The sequence below is a fragment of the Delphinus delphis genome, chromosome X, assembly GCF_949987515.2.
Source record: "Delphinus delphis chromosome X, mDelDel1.2, whole genome shotgun sequence".
Classification (NCBI taxonomy): domain Eukaryota; kingdom Metazoa; phylum Chordata; class Mammalia; order Artiodactyla; family Delphinidae; genus Delphinus; species Delphinus delphis.
Window position 1 is genome coordinate 17,182,352 of NC_082704.1, and position 15,381 is coordinate 17,197,732.

The 15,381-nt window shown below is 40.1% G+C and overlaps 2 protein-coding genes across 2 annotated transcripts in view; one reads left to right on the forward strand and one right to left on the reverse strand.

Moving 5' to 3' along the window:
• Positions 1-7,180, reverse strand: part of ARHGAP36 (Rho GTPase activating protein 36) — a 152,586-nt gene extending 145,406 nt beyond the window's left edge. The window contains exons 1-2 of the mRNA XM_060002346.1: positions 7,130-7,180; positions 6,186-6,307 (exon numbers count right to left, since the gene is read on the reverse strand). Coding sequence (XP_059858329.1) covers positions 6,186-6,221 — 36 coding nt within the window. The 5' untranslated portion in view covers positions 6,222-6,307; positions 7,130-7,180. The remainder of the gene's footprint in view (positions 1-6,185; positions 6,308-7,129) is intronic.
• Positions 7,181-7,545: 365 nt separating this feature from the next.
• Positions 7,546-15,381, forward strand: part of ENOX2 (ecto-NOX disulfide-thiol exchanger 2) — a 284,389-nt gene continuing 276,553 nt past the window's right edge. The window contains exons 1-2 of the mRNA XM_060002345.1: positions 7,546-7,688; positions 9,039-9,098. The gene's annotated coding sequence lies outside the window, so the exon portion shown is untranslated. The remainder of the gene's footprint in view (positions 7,689-9,038; positions 9,099-15,381) is intronic.

Below are 15,381 nucleotides of genomic sequence, written 5' to 3' on the forward strand. Positions count from 1 at the left end.
CTGCATTGGGTCTTCGTTGCTGTGTGTGGGCTTCCTCTAGTTGCGGCGAGTGGGGGCTACTCTTCATTGCGATGCACGGGCTTTTCATTGTGTTGGCTTCTCTTGTGGCGGAGCACAGGCTCTAGGCACGCAGGCTTCAGCAGTTGCAGCATGCAGGCTCAGTAGTTGCGGCACGTGGGCTCTAGAGCATGCGGGCTTCAGTAGTTGTGCTGCGTGGGCTCAGCAGTTGCGGCACGTGGGCTCTAGGGTGCATGGGCTTCAGTAGATGTGGTGCACCGGCTTAGTTGCTCCGTGGCATGTGGGATCTTCCTGGATCAGGGATCAAACCCGTGTCCCCTGCATTGGCAGGTGGATTCTTAACCACTGTGCTACCAGGGAAGTCCCCCAATGGCATTTTAAATGAAATGGCATTTTAAAGAAAAAACAATCATAAAATTCAGTTGGAACTGAATAGACCGTTTTCCAAAGAAGACATACAAATGGTCAACAGGTATATGAAAAGATGCTCAAGGTCATTAATCATCAGGAAAATGCAAATCAAAACCATGAGATATCGCCTCACACCTGTCAGAATTGCTATTATCAAAAAGAACACAAATAACAAGTGCTAAGAAGGATGTGGTAAAAAGGAAACCTTTGTGCACCATTGGTGGGAATGTAAATTAGTGCAGCCACTATGGAAAACAGTCTGAACATTCCTCAAAAAATTAAAAATGGAACTATCATACTATCCAGCAATTCCACTCCTGGGTATTTATCCAAAGAAAATGAAAAGACTAATTCAAAAATATATGTGTGTCCCTATGTTCACTGCAGCATTATTTGCAATAGCCAAGATACGGAAGCAACCTAAGTGTCCATCGATAGGTGAATGTATATGTCCTACTGAGAAAAATAAAAAGCAAAAGACCAATGTAATGTAAAAAAAAATAGGTGAATGTATAAAGAAGATGTGGTATATATTTATACAATGGAATATTACTCAGCCATAAAAAGGAACGAAATTTTGCCATTTGTCACAACATGGATGGACCTAGAGGGTATTATGCTAAGTGAAATAAGTCAGGTAGAGAGAGACAAATACTGTATGATTTAACATACATGTGGAATCTAAAAACACAAAACAAATGAATGAACATAACAAAACAGAAACAGAGTTATAGATACAGACAACAAACAGGTAGTTGTCAGAGGGGAAAGAGATGGGAGGAGGAGAGAAACAGGTGAGGGAGATTAAGAGGTACAAACTTCCAGTTACAAAATAAATGAGTCACAGATTTGAAATGCACAGTGTGGGGAATATAGTCAATAACTATGTAATATCTTCGTATGAGGACAGGTGGTAACTAGACTTCTCGTGGTGATCATTTTGAAATGTATAGAAATATAGAATTTGTGCTGTATGTGCACCAGGAACTAACATAGCATTGTAGATCAATTATAGTTCAAAAACAAACTCATAGAAAAACAGATCTGATTTGTGGTTACCAGATGCAAGGGGTGGGGGGCGGCAGAAGGAATTGGATGAAGGTGGTCAAAAGGTACAAGCTATTAGTTATAAGATAAATAAGTACTAGTGATGTAATGTACAGCATGATCAATATAATTGACACTGCTGTATGCTATATATGACAGGTGTTAAGACAGTAAATCCTCTCCTCTTTGGTAACCATAAGTTTGTTTTCTACATCTGTAAGTCTGTTTTTGTATATAGTTTTATTTGTATTATTTTTAGATTCCACATATAAGTGATATCAAAGTGAGAGGGAGGGAGGGAGGAACAAATTAGGGGTACGGGATTAACAGATACAAACCACTATATATAAAAGATAAGCAATGAGGATTTACTGTATAGCACAAGGAATTATATTTGATAACTTGTAATAACCTATAATGCAGTATAATCTGAAAAAAATAACTGAATCATTTTGCTCTATACCTGAAACTAACACAATATTGTAAATCAAGTATACTCCAAGAAAGGAAGGAAGGAAGAAAGAAAAAGAAAATTACTTGTTTGCTTTAAGCAAGAGAGAGAGAGAGGAAGAAAAAGAGAGTACATCCTAATAATTCTCCTCACAAGGAAAAAAATTTGTTTTCTATTTCTTTAATTTTGCGTCTGTATGAGATGATGGATGTTCACTAAACTTATTGTGGTCACCAGTTCATGATGTATTTGAGTCAAATCATGATGTTATACACCTTAAGCTTATACAGTGCTGTATGTCAATTATATCTCAATAAAACTGGAAAGAAAAAAAATCAGTTAAAAAAAAGTGTCAGTGAGGATGTGGAGAAGTTGGAGCTCTTATACACTGTTGGTGGAAATAGAGAATGGTGCAGTCACTATGGAAAAAAGTATGGAGGTTCCACCAAAAATTAAAAATAGGCATATCATTGACATATATATATATATGTGATATGATATATTTATATACATAAACTATTATTCAACCTTAAAAAGAAGGAAATCCTACCATTTGTGACAACATAGATAAACATAGAAGACATTATGCTAAGCGAAAAAGCCAAACACAGGTGGACAAATATTCATAATTCCACTTATACGAGGTAACTAAAATAGTCAAACTCATACAAGCAGAGAAAAGAATGGTGGTTGCCAGGGGCTGGGAAGAGGAGGAAATGGGGAGTTATTGCTCAGTGAGTATAAAGTTTTAGTTTTACAAGATGAATAAGTTCTAGACTTACAACATAGTGCCTATCGTTAAAAATACAGTATTGTGCACTTTAAAATATGTTAAGAGGATAGATTTCATGTTAAATGTTCTTACCACACACACACACACACACACACACACACACACACACACAGAAAATCCACAAAAGAACAGAAGGAAATTTTTGGAGGTGATGTATATGTTCAGTGCCTTGATTATGGTGATAGTGTCATGGGTATATGCATATGTCCAAACTCACCAAAATGTATATATTAAATATGTGGAATTTTTTTGTATATCAATTATGCATAAATAAAGCTTTTTCAAAAGAAATAGAAGGAAGATTGGCCATGATTTTTGTCCCTTTAATCAGGAAAATAAATTTTTCCATAAGTCAAAGCATATTTCTTTTTGTGCCTCATTGATGAAAAAGCACCTGAGAAAAGTAGTGTTAGTTTCTTTTGTGTGTGTGTATTAGCTTTTAGAGTCTATATTTTGAGGAAGGTAAGGAAAAGGGGTACTTTAAAGGTTTTGGGTTAACCAATCAACAGAACTTGCCACAGCAGGAGCTCAATAAAATTAATATCATTATTAAAGAACTTATCTAAGAATGTTTGACAAATTAATCTCCTAACACACAATCCAGCTACTAATAATGATAAGCTTCTTTCAAGTGTCTAAATAAACAAAAATAAGTGTATTGTGTATGGAACAATACTGGAATTATATAAGCCAGAATGTTAATAGAAAATCAAAAGCTTAATCAGATAGCACCAACACCAGCACTCACTGAACAGAAACTCTACACAAAGTCAAAATAGGACAGCTACCAGCAGAATCAACTCTGACACAGGCCAAGATGAAATGTTAATACAGGTCGCTGACTGAACCAGGCTCTGGCTGCAGAATGAGGTACAACACTGGCCACTGTGACTTAGCTCCACAGACCATTCCAATATGGGCAAAGACAGAACCCTGACACTGGCTAAAGTCAGAAACCACAGCTTGGAAGTACTTTGGGCAAATATGCATCCCAAATTCTGTTCATATTCATCGTTAAAATCCTGGCCACAAACTATACTCTAACATTGTCCATAGATGAAATGCTAACTTTGGTCTGAGACAAAACTAGGGCACATGATAGGTAATATCCTAACATGGCAACAAACTGAATATTAAACTTAGACACTGACTGTGCATTAACAATGGCCACAGCCTGAGGCCTAACACTGGACCAATAATAAACTCTAACCATGAACAATAATTGAAACTTTACCTGATGAAAGACTGAACATAAATCCTGTTCAAATTCTTATTTAGTCTTTCCCCAGGCAACACAATCAGCATGAACTGTAAGCCCTGACTGAGCTATGATACTGGCCTTTACTGATTCCCAAACCTAGAAATGAAAGTGATTCCAACACTGACCAAAAACTAAAGTCAAACCTTAAGCTGAGCCCTAACCCTGGATGTGGTCTGTCTAAGGGTGGTCCACAGACTGAGCCCCAACACTGATCTTAGAACACATCCTCTCTTATATAAACTAAATCCTAATACTGGCTAAAATTTGAACCCAAATCTTGTACACTGACTTCACAATGAGTATAACTCAGGCTACACTGGACTAAAGGCAGCCTCAGAATGAGCTTTCACGCTGGTCAGAAATATGCTCTGATCTTTGTCACAGAGAGAACCATGACTATAACACTGGGGCCTAACACTAATAACAGGCTGGCCCTAAACTTGGTTCCATGGTCCTCTAACCATGGATCCACACTGACTTGTAAAGATAGCAACAGATCGACTAAGCCTTCATCTAAGTCGAAGACTGAAGCCAAACACTTTCCACATTATAAACCTGAACTCTGCCCATGACTTCAGCTGTACACTGGCTCTTCAGCTTTAACCTTGGCCTACCAATTGATCTATAAATACAGCCAGACTGATTTACCCTGGGTCTCTATTTCACAAATTCGTCTTATACTCAAGCATTTTTTCCTGGATGTATTTTCAAGCATACTTTCTACCAACAATACATCAAGTGTCTCACCTTTGTATGTGTAAATACACATACACACACATTCCAATAAGCCTTGTAGAAATATTAAGTGTCACTGCTATGTATTTTCTTTCTTTTTTTTTCTTTTGGCCACACTGCACAGCTTGTGGGATCTTAGTTCCCCAACCAGGGATCGAACCTGGGGTCCCAGCAGCAAAAGCACAGAAGTGCAGAGTCCTAACTACTGGACTGCCAGGGAATTCCACTGCTATGTATTTTAATTATTAATTATTTATTGATAGTTTCCCCCATTAGAATATAAGCTCCAAAGGAAAGAGATATGGTCTGGGCTTTGTTTTTTTTTTCCCCACTCCTCTATTCCCAACATCTAAAATTGTGCCTCGAATGTTGTAAGTACTCAACAAATATTTGTTGAATGGATGAATGAGTAGTTCCTTGTTATTCTTCTGTCCTCTTATTTGACCTCTCTGCACAATATTCCAGTGATTCTACTTTGTTTTCTGTTGCTTCATCTATCAGACCATTCCTTCTAAGCTTCCTTTGAAGGCATGTTTTCCTCTACCTACTACTTGAATACGGTTATTTTCTAGGGTTCCATACTGAATCTTTGCCCTTCTCAAATTTACTATTCTAAACACTCTCTACATGAAATTTAGTTCATATTTACTTATTTAATTACTATTTATTATTGATGTCTCCCAAATGTTTAGTTCTAACCCAGACCTCTCTCCTGTGCTTCAGACCTACATTTCCTTACAGCCTACGAGGCATCTCCACACAAACGTTACACAGATTCCTCAAATTTTTAAATGTCCCAAACTGAATCCCTCCTATCCCTCACAAAACTTGCTACTCTTTCTGGGTTCCCTATCTCAATGAATGGTACTACCATTCACTCTTCCACATCAGAACTTGGGAGTCACAATGGACGCCTTCCTTTCCCTCCCTTTTCATACCCAAATTGTCATCAAATCCAACTGATCATATCATTTCCTTGCTTAAAATCCTTTGATGGTTCTTTACTGCTTTCAGGTTATATTTTGAACTCATTGGAATGGGCCCCTATTCCTGCCCCATCTAGTTCCTGCAGTATGGAAGTTTTTTTGTTTGTTTGTTTCCTGCACTCTCTCACATCCTTATTTCTCTGTATGGAATATGATTAACCTCCCTGCCCCAAAGATGACAAATATCTTACTGGTTCACCAAGGCTCATCATTCAAGCATTTCTTTCTCCAGAAGTGGAATGAGTTCTTCCTCTTCTGTGGTCCTACAGAACCCTGTATAGAACTTTTTAGAACACTTTGCACATTGTATAGTCTATCTCCCTTCTTAGATTATGAGCTGCTTCAGAGGAAGGACTATTTTCCAATTCTGTATCAATTGTGACTAGTCCAGGGCCTTGCACAAAGCAATTGGCTGAATAAATTATTGAAACTATTAAATCATCTTCTTCCTTCATGTCACTTGTTAAAATTTTAGGCAATTACCTTGGCAAAATGCAATTCCTCTTTCTTTCCCTTCATTCCACTTGGAGGTCAAAAAGTTGTCCTTAAGAGTAAAATTGTAGTAACCCAATTGTAACGATCCATTCAGCTATAAGGATTCATCTCTAATAAAGAAAAGAAAAGTCAACAGTCAGGAGTGAAATTAGTCTTAATAAACAACCATTTTCTTCAACTTTTTAGTCACTTCAAAGTGTTTGGGTGTCCCACATATTCCTTTATCCACATCTTTAAACATACGTTTTACTAAAAAGATAGTTTCTTAAAGAAATATACAGTTATTTCTTATTATTCAAGTTGTATATCTGTTCTAAGCTGCTATATTACACCAATGATTGTGGCCACTGTTCTTCATAGCATGGCTTCATTATAGGTTAAACAGGTTTCTTCTGGCTGGCTTCAATCACATTTCTATGCCTACTGTGACACCATTTCAAAATAAAAAATATGATTCCCAATTAAAAACAAAGTATACATTTTCCAGAAACTTTAGAGTGATTCTAATGCACATGGTTCACACAGAACACACTCTGACAACTTTAAAGGTCCAGTCAAAATTCTAAGCTTATCAGAGCATAAATAACACTTTTTAAAAGCCACTGAATCAAAACTCAATGAGAATTTCAAATCACGATATAAAGTGTTTGCTCCCCAGGGCTTCCCTGGTGGCGCAGTGGTTGAGAGTCCGCCTGCCGATGCAGGGGACACGGGTTCGTGCCCCGGTCCGGGAAGATCCCACATGCCACGGAGCGGCTGGGCCCGTGAGCCATGGCCGCTGAGCCTGCGCGTCCGGAGCCTGTGCTCCGCGACGGGAGAGGCCACAACAGTGAGAGGCCCGCGTACCGCAAAAAAATAAATAAATAAATAAAAATAAAGTGTTTGCCCCCCAAATGCAAGTAGCTTAACCAACAGTAAAATCAATCTACAACCTTCATCTGTCCCCACAAGCACAACCCCATACCCCAAGAAGGGAGATTCTCTAAGACAGCACACTCCAAACTACAACATCCAGAATACCCTCCTCGAGCCGAAACTGGGGACAATAGGAAATGCGGGAGGGGGCTGGCGGGGAAGGAATTGTGGGTATATAAAAAGAAGTGTCTTGACTCCATCTCCCCCAATCCCCTGTCTTCACTTGAGTCTCTCCGCCAATGTCAATATTGGATTCCACCCTCCTCCCTCCCCCCACCAGGAAGAACAACCTCCAGAGACTTCAAACTACATTTCCCATGAGGGTAAGGGCTCGGGCCTCCGGCTTCCTTGGTGACCAGTAGCCAATAGGAGACGCAGCTGCGGCCGTGGGGGTGGGTGAGAGTCTGGCCTGGGCCTGGGCGCCGGGCCTAAGCCAGCAGCGCCAGGAGGGGAGTTCAGAAGACTGTCGCCCGGCATGGGGCGCCGCGAGGGTATCGCCCACCCGGAAGCTGCCGCCCCGGCCCGATTTTCCGCGGTTCTATAAGGAGTTGAGCTTCGGTAGCCGGGGAGCTGGAGGTCAGAGAGACAGAAAGCCTGAGCGGCTGAGGCTGGGGACTGTGGGACTGAGGGGGCCTAGGGAGGAGGGTGCTTCCAGAGCCGCGGGCCTCAGCCCTGACTCCGCCCAGCTCCGCCTCCGCGGGGGGGGGGGGGTGTCGGGCCCGCGAGTCGGGGTGGGCTTCTGAGCTCACCGCGCCCGTTTCCCTGGAGACTCGGGAGCGTGGCCTTTTTTCTCTTTTCCCTCAAATCTGCCCGCTGTCTTTTTCCTCCACAAAAATACGGTGGGGGATACGGCATCCCGTATCCCCCACCCCGGCCTTGTGCCTCCTCAGACATCTGAAGTTAGGGTTCTCCACCAGGGTCTTCCCTGGGCGGCGTCTGGACTCTCCTTACTGCTTGCAGGAGTTGGGCGATCTCTTTTTCCTCTCTTCTTTCAATTTGCACTTCAGGTTTGGGCACACACCCCTCCCAATGCACACACACCCCTTTTCCTCTGGGGCCATGGGAATTCCTTGCCACGCCCCGGGCGTGACTTTTTGTCAACTTTTCATTTTCCGCCCCTTTGATGGTGAGATCCGGATCGTCGCCATCTCTTTATTGGCCCCTCCAACCGCTTGCCCCTTCCCTGACCAGGTCTTTGGAGCAAAAAGGGTTTCCCCTCAATTTCCAGAAGAGGTGGGGAGCAGAAGAGGGAAGGAATCTCGTCTTTGAGAAATACGTGTTTAAGGTTCACTGCAGTGTTCTGATGAAAATAAAAGGCAAGTTAGACCTATTGTAAAACCGAGTTAGACCTATTGTAAAAACCAGCAAGATTGATGTTGACAAATATTTAAGGGGCACACCAACTACGGAATAAAGTAGACTGCGCAAAACGAGACTGTATTATTTTATTATTACAAACGCGTGCGAAAAGTGCTTAGGAGTTTGTGGAAGGGGATACCGATGAGGTTGGGGGGGTTGATCTATGGAAAGTCAAGCCTAACCCTGGAAGTGCTGAAGGCTTGAAACTCTCATCTACCTTCCAGATCAATCCTGGTCGGCTTTGGGAAGGAGATGAATTTTAATTTGGGTTTCGAAAGAGTAAAGTAGACTTGAAATGGGCAAAGAGGAGGGAGAAACTGCTTCTTCATACTGGGGTTGGAATTGGAGAAGGGTAGATAGAAGAGGGAGCACTTGTATAACAGGTGGGCTTCCCTGACTGGAGTAAAACGTGTCAGCAGGGATAGATTGGGGAAGAAATAGTGTTGAAAAGCTTGGGATCATAGTAATAGGACACTTTAAAGCATCCACATAGTTTGGATTTTATTCTGTATCATAAAATTAAGAACAACAAATTAAGATTGGGTGATTTTTGTTTTTTCATCCTAGGGGAACCTGATTTGAGATCAATTCTTGGAGAACACAAAGAAGTGTGGTGGTATGTTCCAGGTGTGAGTTTAATTTAAACCCAAGAAGGGCTTTGTCTTATAGACTGTTTTGTTTGTGGCTGTTCTTAGCTACACTCTATAGTTGTTACTTTTAAAGCCTAGTGATATAAATTGATTTTCTTAAGAAATGCATTTGCTGTCCTTGTGCATCCTATTACCTGAATTGTAGTCATTTCATTGGGCAACAATAATGATTGCTATTTATTGAGCCCATAAATGTTTTGGCGCTATCATAAGCACTTTGTCACATTATCTTAAGAGTCTTATGAAGCAGGTACTAGTCTTCCCATTTTTCTAGAAGAGGGAACTAAAACGTCAAGAAGTTAAACAACCTACCTAAAGTCACATAGATTGTAAGGAGAGTTGAGGTGGGATTTGGGTGTGCAGATTTCTGACTCCAGAGCCCATGCTCTGTCCACCATGGTTTGCTGGTCCTGCTGTTCACTTTTGTTCTTAACTTTCTATTTGTGGTAAGGAGAGATTATTGTGAGATATATTTGACCATCTTGGCAAAAACACAAATGATTCGCTTTTAGTTTCTATGTCAGTATGTGTCTGCTGTAAAGTAGCTGCCAAAAGCAAATTAGCTTAACTGTTACTGCAGCCGTAGCAAATTGTGTCTGCCAAAACTGTAGTCAGTATTACTATCTTTGAATTAGATGATTCTCTTTATAAAAACATGTCATGCCTCTAAGCTATTTGGACCTTGACAGTACTTTAGGTTTTATTTTATCTTAGACTTTAAGTGACCTTCTGGGGCACTTGGTCTCCTTCATGACCTTCGCCCCACGTGAAGTGTTGGGGATGCAACAGAGCACGAGGTGTGAGCTTTCTCTAGGTCTAGTTGGGGAGATAGATGCCCATCAGGCTGAGATAATGTAGTATGTAGTATAACAGAGACAGGTTCAAAATGCTATGGGAGGATGAAGGAAGGAGTGACTAAATGTAAGGGAGAGTCAGGAAGAAGGCTTCTGTAAGGAGGTGACATGACAGATAGGTCTTGAAGGATAATGAGTTTGCCAGGCAGAGAAGAGTAGAGGGGAGATAGTCTGCTCCCTCTATTTAAGATAGAGGGAGCAGACTGTGAAAGACATGGGATTTTTACAAGAGCAAGGCGTGTCCATTCAATGTTGAGGAATTCAGCATGGTTGGGGTGCAGATTGTTTGGGGAAATGAAGGCATAATTGTAGAAGAGGTCAGGGCTGATTTGTGAAGAACTTTGAACACAATGATGATAAGTTTGGATGTGCTCACATAGGCCAGTGTTTCTCAAAATGTATAGGGCATCTACCATAGTAGTTATGCTTTATTCCCACAAACATTTAAAATTTTATAAATTATATATTCTAATGTAGCTTATAAAAATTAAACTGAATTACATCATCAAATCTAAGGTTACTTAGGAAAAGGTTTACTGAACATACAAAGTAACCAGTTTTAAGTTGATTTAAATAGGAATATTAAGTAAATAATAGTACACATGGTGTGTGAATATGGGAAAATCAGCAAGTAATACTCAAATGACTGAAATTTGGAAAATACTGGTTGTTGGCAACAAAAAAAACATTAAAATGTTTTAGATGAGGAGCGCCATGATCAGATTTTCACTTTAGGATGCACTGGAAGGGGATGATACCAGTTAGGAGGCTGGTACTCTGCTCCAGAGAGAGTTGGTGAGGACCTGAGGGAGCAACATATGAGAGGAGGGAACAGAGTCGAGAGACATTTAGGGGGTAGAATTTGTAGGACTTGGTAGACTTTTTTTTTAACATCTTTATTGGAGTATAATTGCTTTACAATGGTGTGTTAGTTTCTGCTTTATAACAAAGTGAATCAGCTATATGTATACATATATCCCCGTATCTCCTCTCTCTTGCGTCTCCCTCCCACCCTCCCTATCCCACCCCTTTAGGTGGACACAAAGTACCGAGCTGATCTCCCTGTGCTATGGGGCTGCTTCCCACTAGCTATCTATTTTACATTTGGTAGTGTATATATGTCCATGCCACTCTCTCACTTCGTCCCAGCTTACCCTTCCCCCTCCCCGTGTCCTCAAGTCCATTCTCTATGTCTGTGTCTTTGGACTTGGTAGACTTGAATATTATTATTATTTTATTAGTGTCATCTGAACTATTTTAAAAGCCTATATGCCACGTGCCTGTTATCCTTTATATGCTAAAATGAGCATATTATTGCCTAAATCAGGCTATGTACATATATCCGTTAAGGTAACAGTGGAGGCTGTTGTCACGAATGGGTTTAGATTACACACGAGCATCCTCACTGCCTTACTGAGTGTCCTTGAGAGCAGTGGCACAGATATACAAGGAGTATGAGTATGATCGGTGATCCTTAGCCATCTGAGAAACTCCTTCAAGACTCAGCTCAAATATCAACACCTCTGTGAAGCCTTTGCTACACCTCCCCCTCCTTCTACCACACACACACATGCATATGCACACAGGAAGCAATAGTAGGCTCCTGGCTCCCACAGGACCCTGTACTTCCTCTGTTCTAGCCGGTACCACAGGCTAGACCAACCATAGTGTGTTGGTCTGTGGATGTGTCTGCCTGTCCCCTAGACTGTGAGCTCCTTGAGAGCAGGGACCTGGTCTCATCTCCATACCCAAAGCATCCAGAATAGTACTTGGTACATGGTAGACACCTAATAAATGGTGACTGGATGAAAAGAATGGATCAACATATTCACATGAATGTAACTCTGGACCTTGGTACCGCAGAGTGCCAAACACTAAAAAAAGATTAGCTGTTTGCTACATTTGCTACTTTTGCAGAATAAAGCAGTAAATTAAAGTGACCTGGGTGTATAACTTCACTAGAGTTTTCTTTCTTTTTCATTTTCTCCCACTCTCCTGTGGTTGCCTTTCTTTTTTTTTCCTCATCATTTATCCACCCAGCCTCCTGTTCCTTAGGCCTGCCCATTGCTTTGCTCCTCTTGACAGAGTTCACATTGCTTCTGCCCCTATATTCTGCCAAGGATCCATTGCTCCTCTCCACGCACCAAATCCAGTTGACACCGTCCTTGAAATCACTCTGAAATGGGTCTCTTCCTATTTATAGACACTGCTAGTGGGACTGTAATCTGATACAACCCTTCTGGAAAGAATTTGTCAATATGTATCAAAAATCTTAAAATCGAACATAGCTTTCAACCTTCCACTTCAACTTCTAGGGCTCTATGCTGAGAAAATAAATGTGAAGTTTCTAAAAATTTAGCTCCCAGGATGTCTAGCCCAGAATCTGTTTATAATAGCAAAAGAAAAAAGAAAAAAGGAAAGAAAAAGGAAAAAATAACATTTTATTGATAAATGTCTAATATTAGAGGTTTGAATTAAATCATTTATGGTACATGTATGGATTACTAAATAACCATATAAATTGATATTACCAAAGAATATTTAATGATGTGGAAAGTTGTTTGTGATATATTAAGAGAAAATTCAGGTTATAAAGCTGACAGATCTCAGTCTGCATACACACATACACACATATCACACATGCACAGCCCCCCTCATCTGTGTGCACATACATAGGAAAAGTCCCATAATGGTAAACACACACAAAAAATGTTAATAGAGTTTTCCTATAAATAGAAGGATTACATACGAGTTCTCTTTTTATTTAGTCTTTTCCATATTTTTTGCTAATCCTCTATAATGACATTTTTGTACATTTTCAAAAAGTTATTTAAAAATGCTTTCCCCATGTCCACCCCTATTGCCATCGCCTTAGTTTGGGACACACTGCCCCCTTCTACCCCGCAACACACATATGACTTGTACCCGGGATTACTACTGCCTCCAGCCTGCCTCCCTTCCAATCCTTTCTCCACCAATGCTGACAGAATGAATGATGTTTCTAAATCACAAGTCTAAAGCTATCCAGCTCTACATAAAATAGTTCAAAGGCAGCCTATTGTCCTCAAGATAAAATCCAAATTTCTTAGACTGCTTTATAAAACCTTTGAAAATCAGCTCTCTGCTTTTCTTTCCATTGTCACTTTTCCTCCCACAATTTACTTTTTTCTTGGAGTCTTAGGCCAGTGCCTGGCACATAATAGGTGTTTAGCTAATGCTAACCAAATATCGGTGTGGATTGTATGGGTTAACTGTTGTGTGCCAGGCAATCCACCAGGGTTTCATTTCATCCTCAGAGTAAAAATGTTAAATACATACAATAGTTATCCCTATTTTACAGATGAGGAAAATTAATTAAATAAAAATGGGAAGAAAAGTAATCATAATAACATTTTTTTAAAGAAAAAAATCAAACCCCCCTGCTATAACACAGCTTTCATTTTCCTGAGGCCCCCTGCCAGTCTTTGTCAGTGTGCATACAGACTTTGTTCATTCCCTTGGGCAAGTTATATGTGACCACAGCATAACAAAAACAGTCCAGACCGACATGACCTCACCACGTCACAGTTCACATTGTGTTAATATACAGACATCTTTCCTTTGTGTATATAACACTTCATGCAGGAGAGACAGAAGAGCTCCAATTTCTCTGTTTTTCTTTCTGTTTTGAAATTCTGTGTCTTTGGGGATAGGGATGTCAGCAGAGACCTACGGAAAACTGTGATAGAATTGAATGTACAAGAAACAATGTGTCTCATGGGAGCCAGTGTCATTGGTTAATTTATTTTTTTAAATGTCACGTAGATGTATTTTCCAGCAATCTGTCCCCAGGGAAGACCTTGGTTGAATTCAACTGTTAATCCTATTTACAGAATGCAGCCTATGCATGCACTGTATTCTTGCATTGTTAAGTGATCTTAGACATATGTAGTGGATTACCATGATGACGTACAATCAGGTGAATATGAGATATCTGATTTTCTCTACAAAAACATATCCATGTTCATATTGTCATTCAAGATCCTGCTGTGTGGTCTTTCGTTCATTTTCCTTACAGATAATACCCATTGTGCAAAAATGGATGCTCTTCAAAGGATAGAAGTCCTAAGCATGAATTGTCAGAATAAAATTATATCACCTTGTAAGGAATTCTCACTGTTAAATACTCCAGGAAAAAGAATGCATAGTTCTGTTCCATGATCAAATAAGTTGAACATAGAAATTACAGGTAGAGTTTCAGTTCATCTGATGAATTATTGTGGGCTTACTATGTGCAAAGCACTCTGCTAGGCACTGCACTAGATACTTATAAATACCCCCTTTTTATGCGTTCCAGACAGACAGACAGACAGAGGTATCTAGTGTACATACAAGAATGAGTGTGAAAGAGCAAATGAAAGAAAGAAGATTTCAACAAGCAGGTCCATCATATAAATGAAAATTTACTCCACTGAAAATTGGGATACCTGCCAGTAGGATACATAGGCAAAAATGAGCTACCAGATACCTGATAAGCAAATAATCTACTTCTCTGTTTACAAACAGTTTGAGGGAAGGAACAGTGACTTTCTGTACATCCAGCCCTGCACAAACCTGCTGGTGATGTTGTGAGAGTTAATGACTATGTCAGCTTTTCCAGGGTTTCTGTCTCTGCTGAGGAGATTTGGCAGACACCCCAGACAAATTTTATGTCTCTTAAATCTTCCTCAAGCTAGGCTTGGCTTTTAGATTTATATGTACAAAAAAAGCAAAGTGTTTACCAGTTCGACATTTTTGAAGATCAAAACAGACTCCGATTTAAAAAAGAATTCAACATACACCTCAGTTTAGTCTACAGAGAGGGCTAATTGCTTTTGCTATTTGTTTAAAACAGCTGAAATGTTTACTTTCTAGAAGTGGCGACTGATCATATGTCTAAAGATTTATATGCCAGGCCTAAGTGTTGCTTCCTCTTTTTCTTGCCTGCAAAGTGTAAAGTTTTGCTAAAGTCTTCATTGTTCTTTTTTGCCTTTACTGATACATAGTTATAAAACAGTGTAGGATGAGAGGTGCTGTGAAAGATATTGGCAATCTAGGAGAAAAATAAAAGATGGTTTTTATTAGCTCCTCCCTGCCCCCTTTTTTGGCTCTCAGCTTTTCAATGGTCCCTTAAGCACAATAATGATAGGTGAGAATAGGAACTGGAGAGCTTTCCATGACTACTCATTAACAAGGCTTGTCCAAATATATCTGCAGGCAGAATACAAATACAAGTCTGGCTGTAATTCAGAAGAGTTGAAACACCTTGTAGAGAATGTTACATAAACAACATTGCTTCAGTGGTGAAAGGTGAATTATAACTTGGGGGAAATCCGCAGTAAGGGCCCTTCTCATCCACTCCAGCTGCGCTTCTTTTTAGCCAGCAAC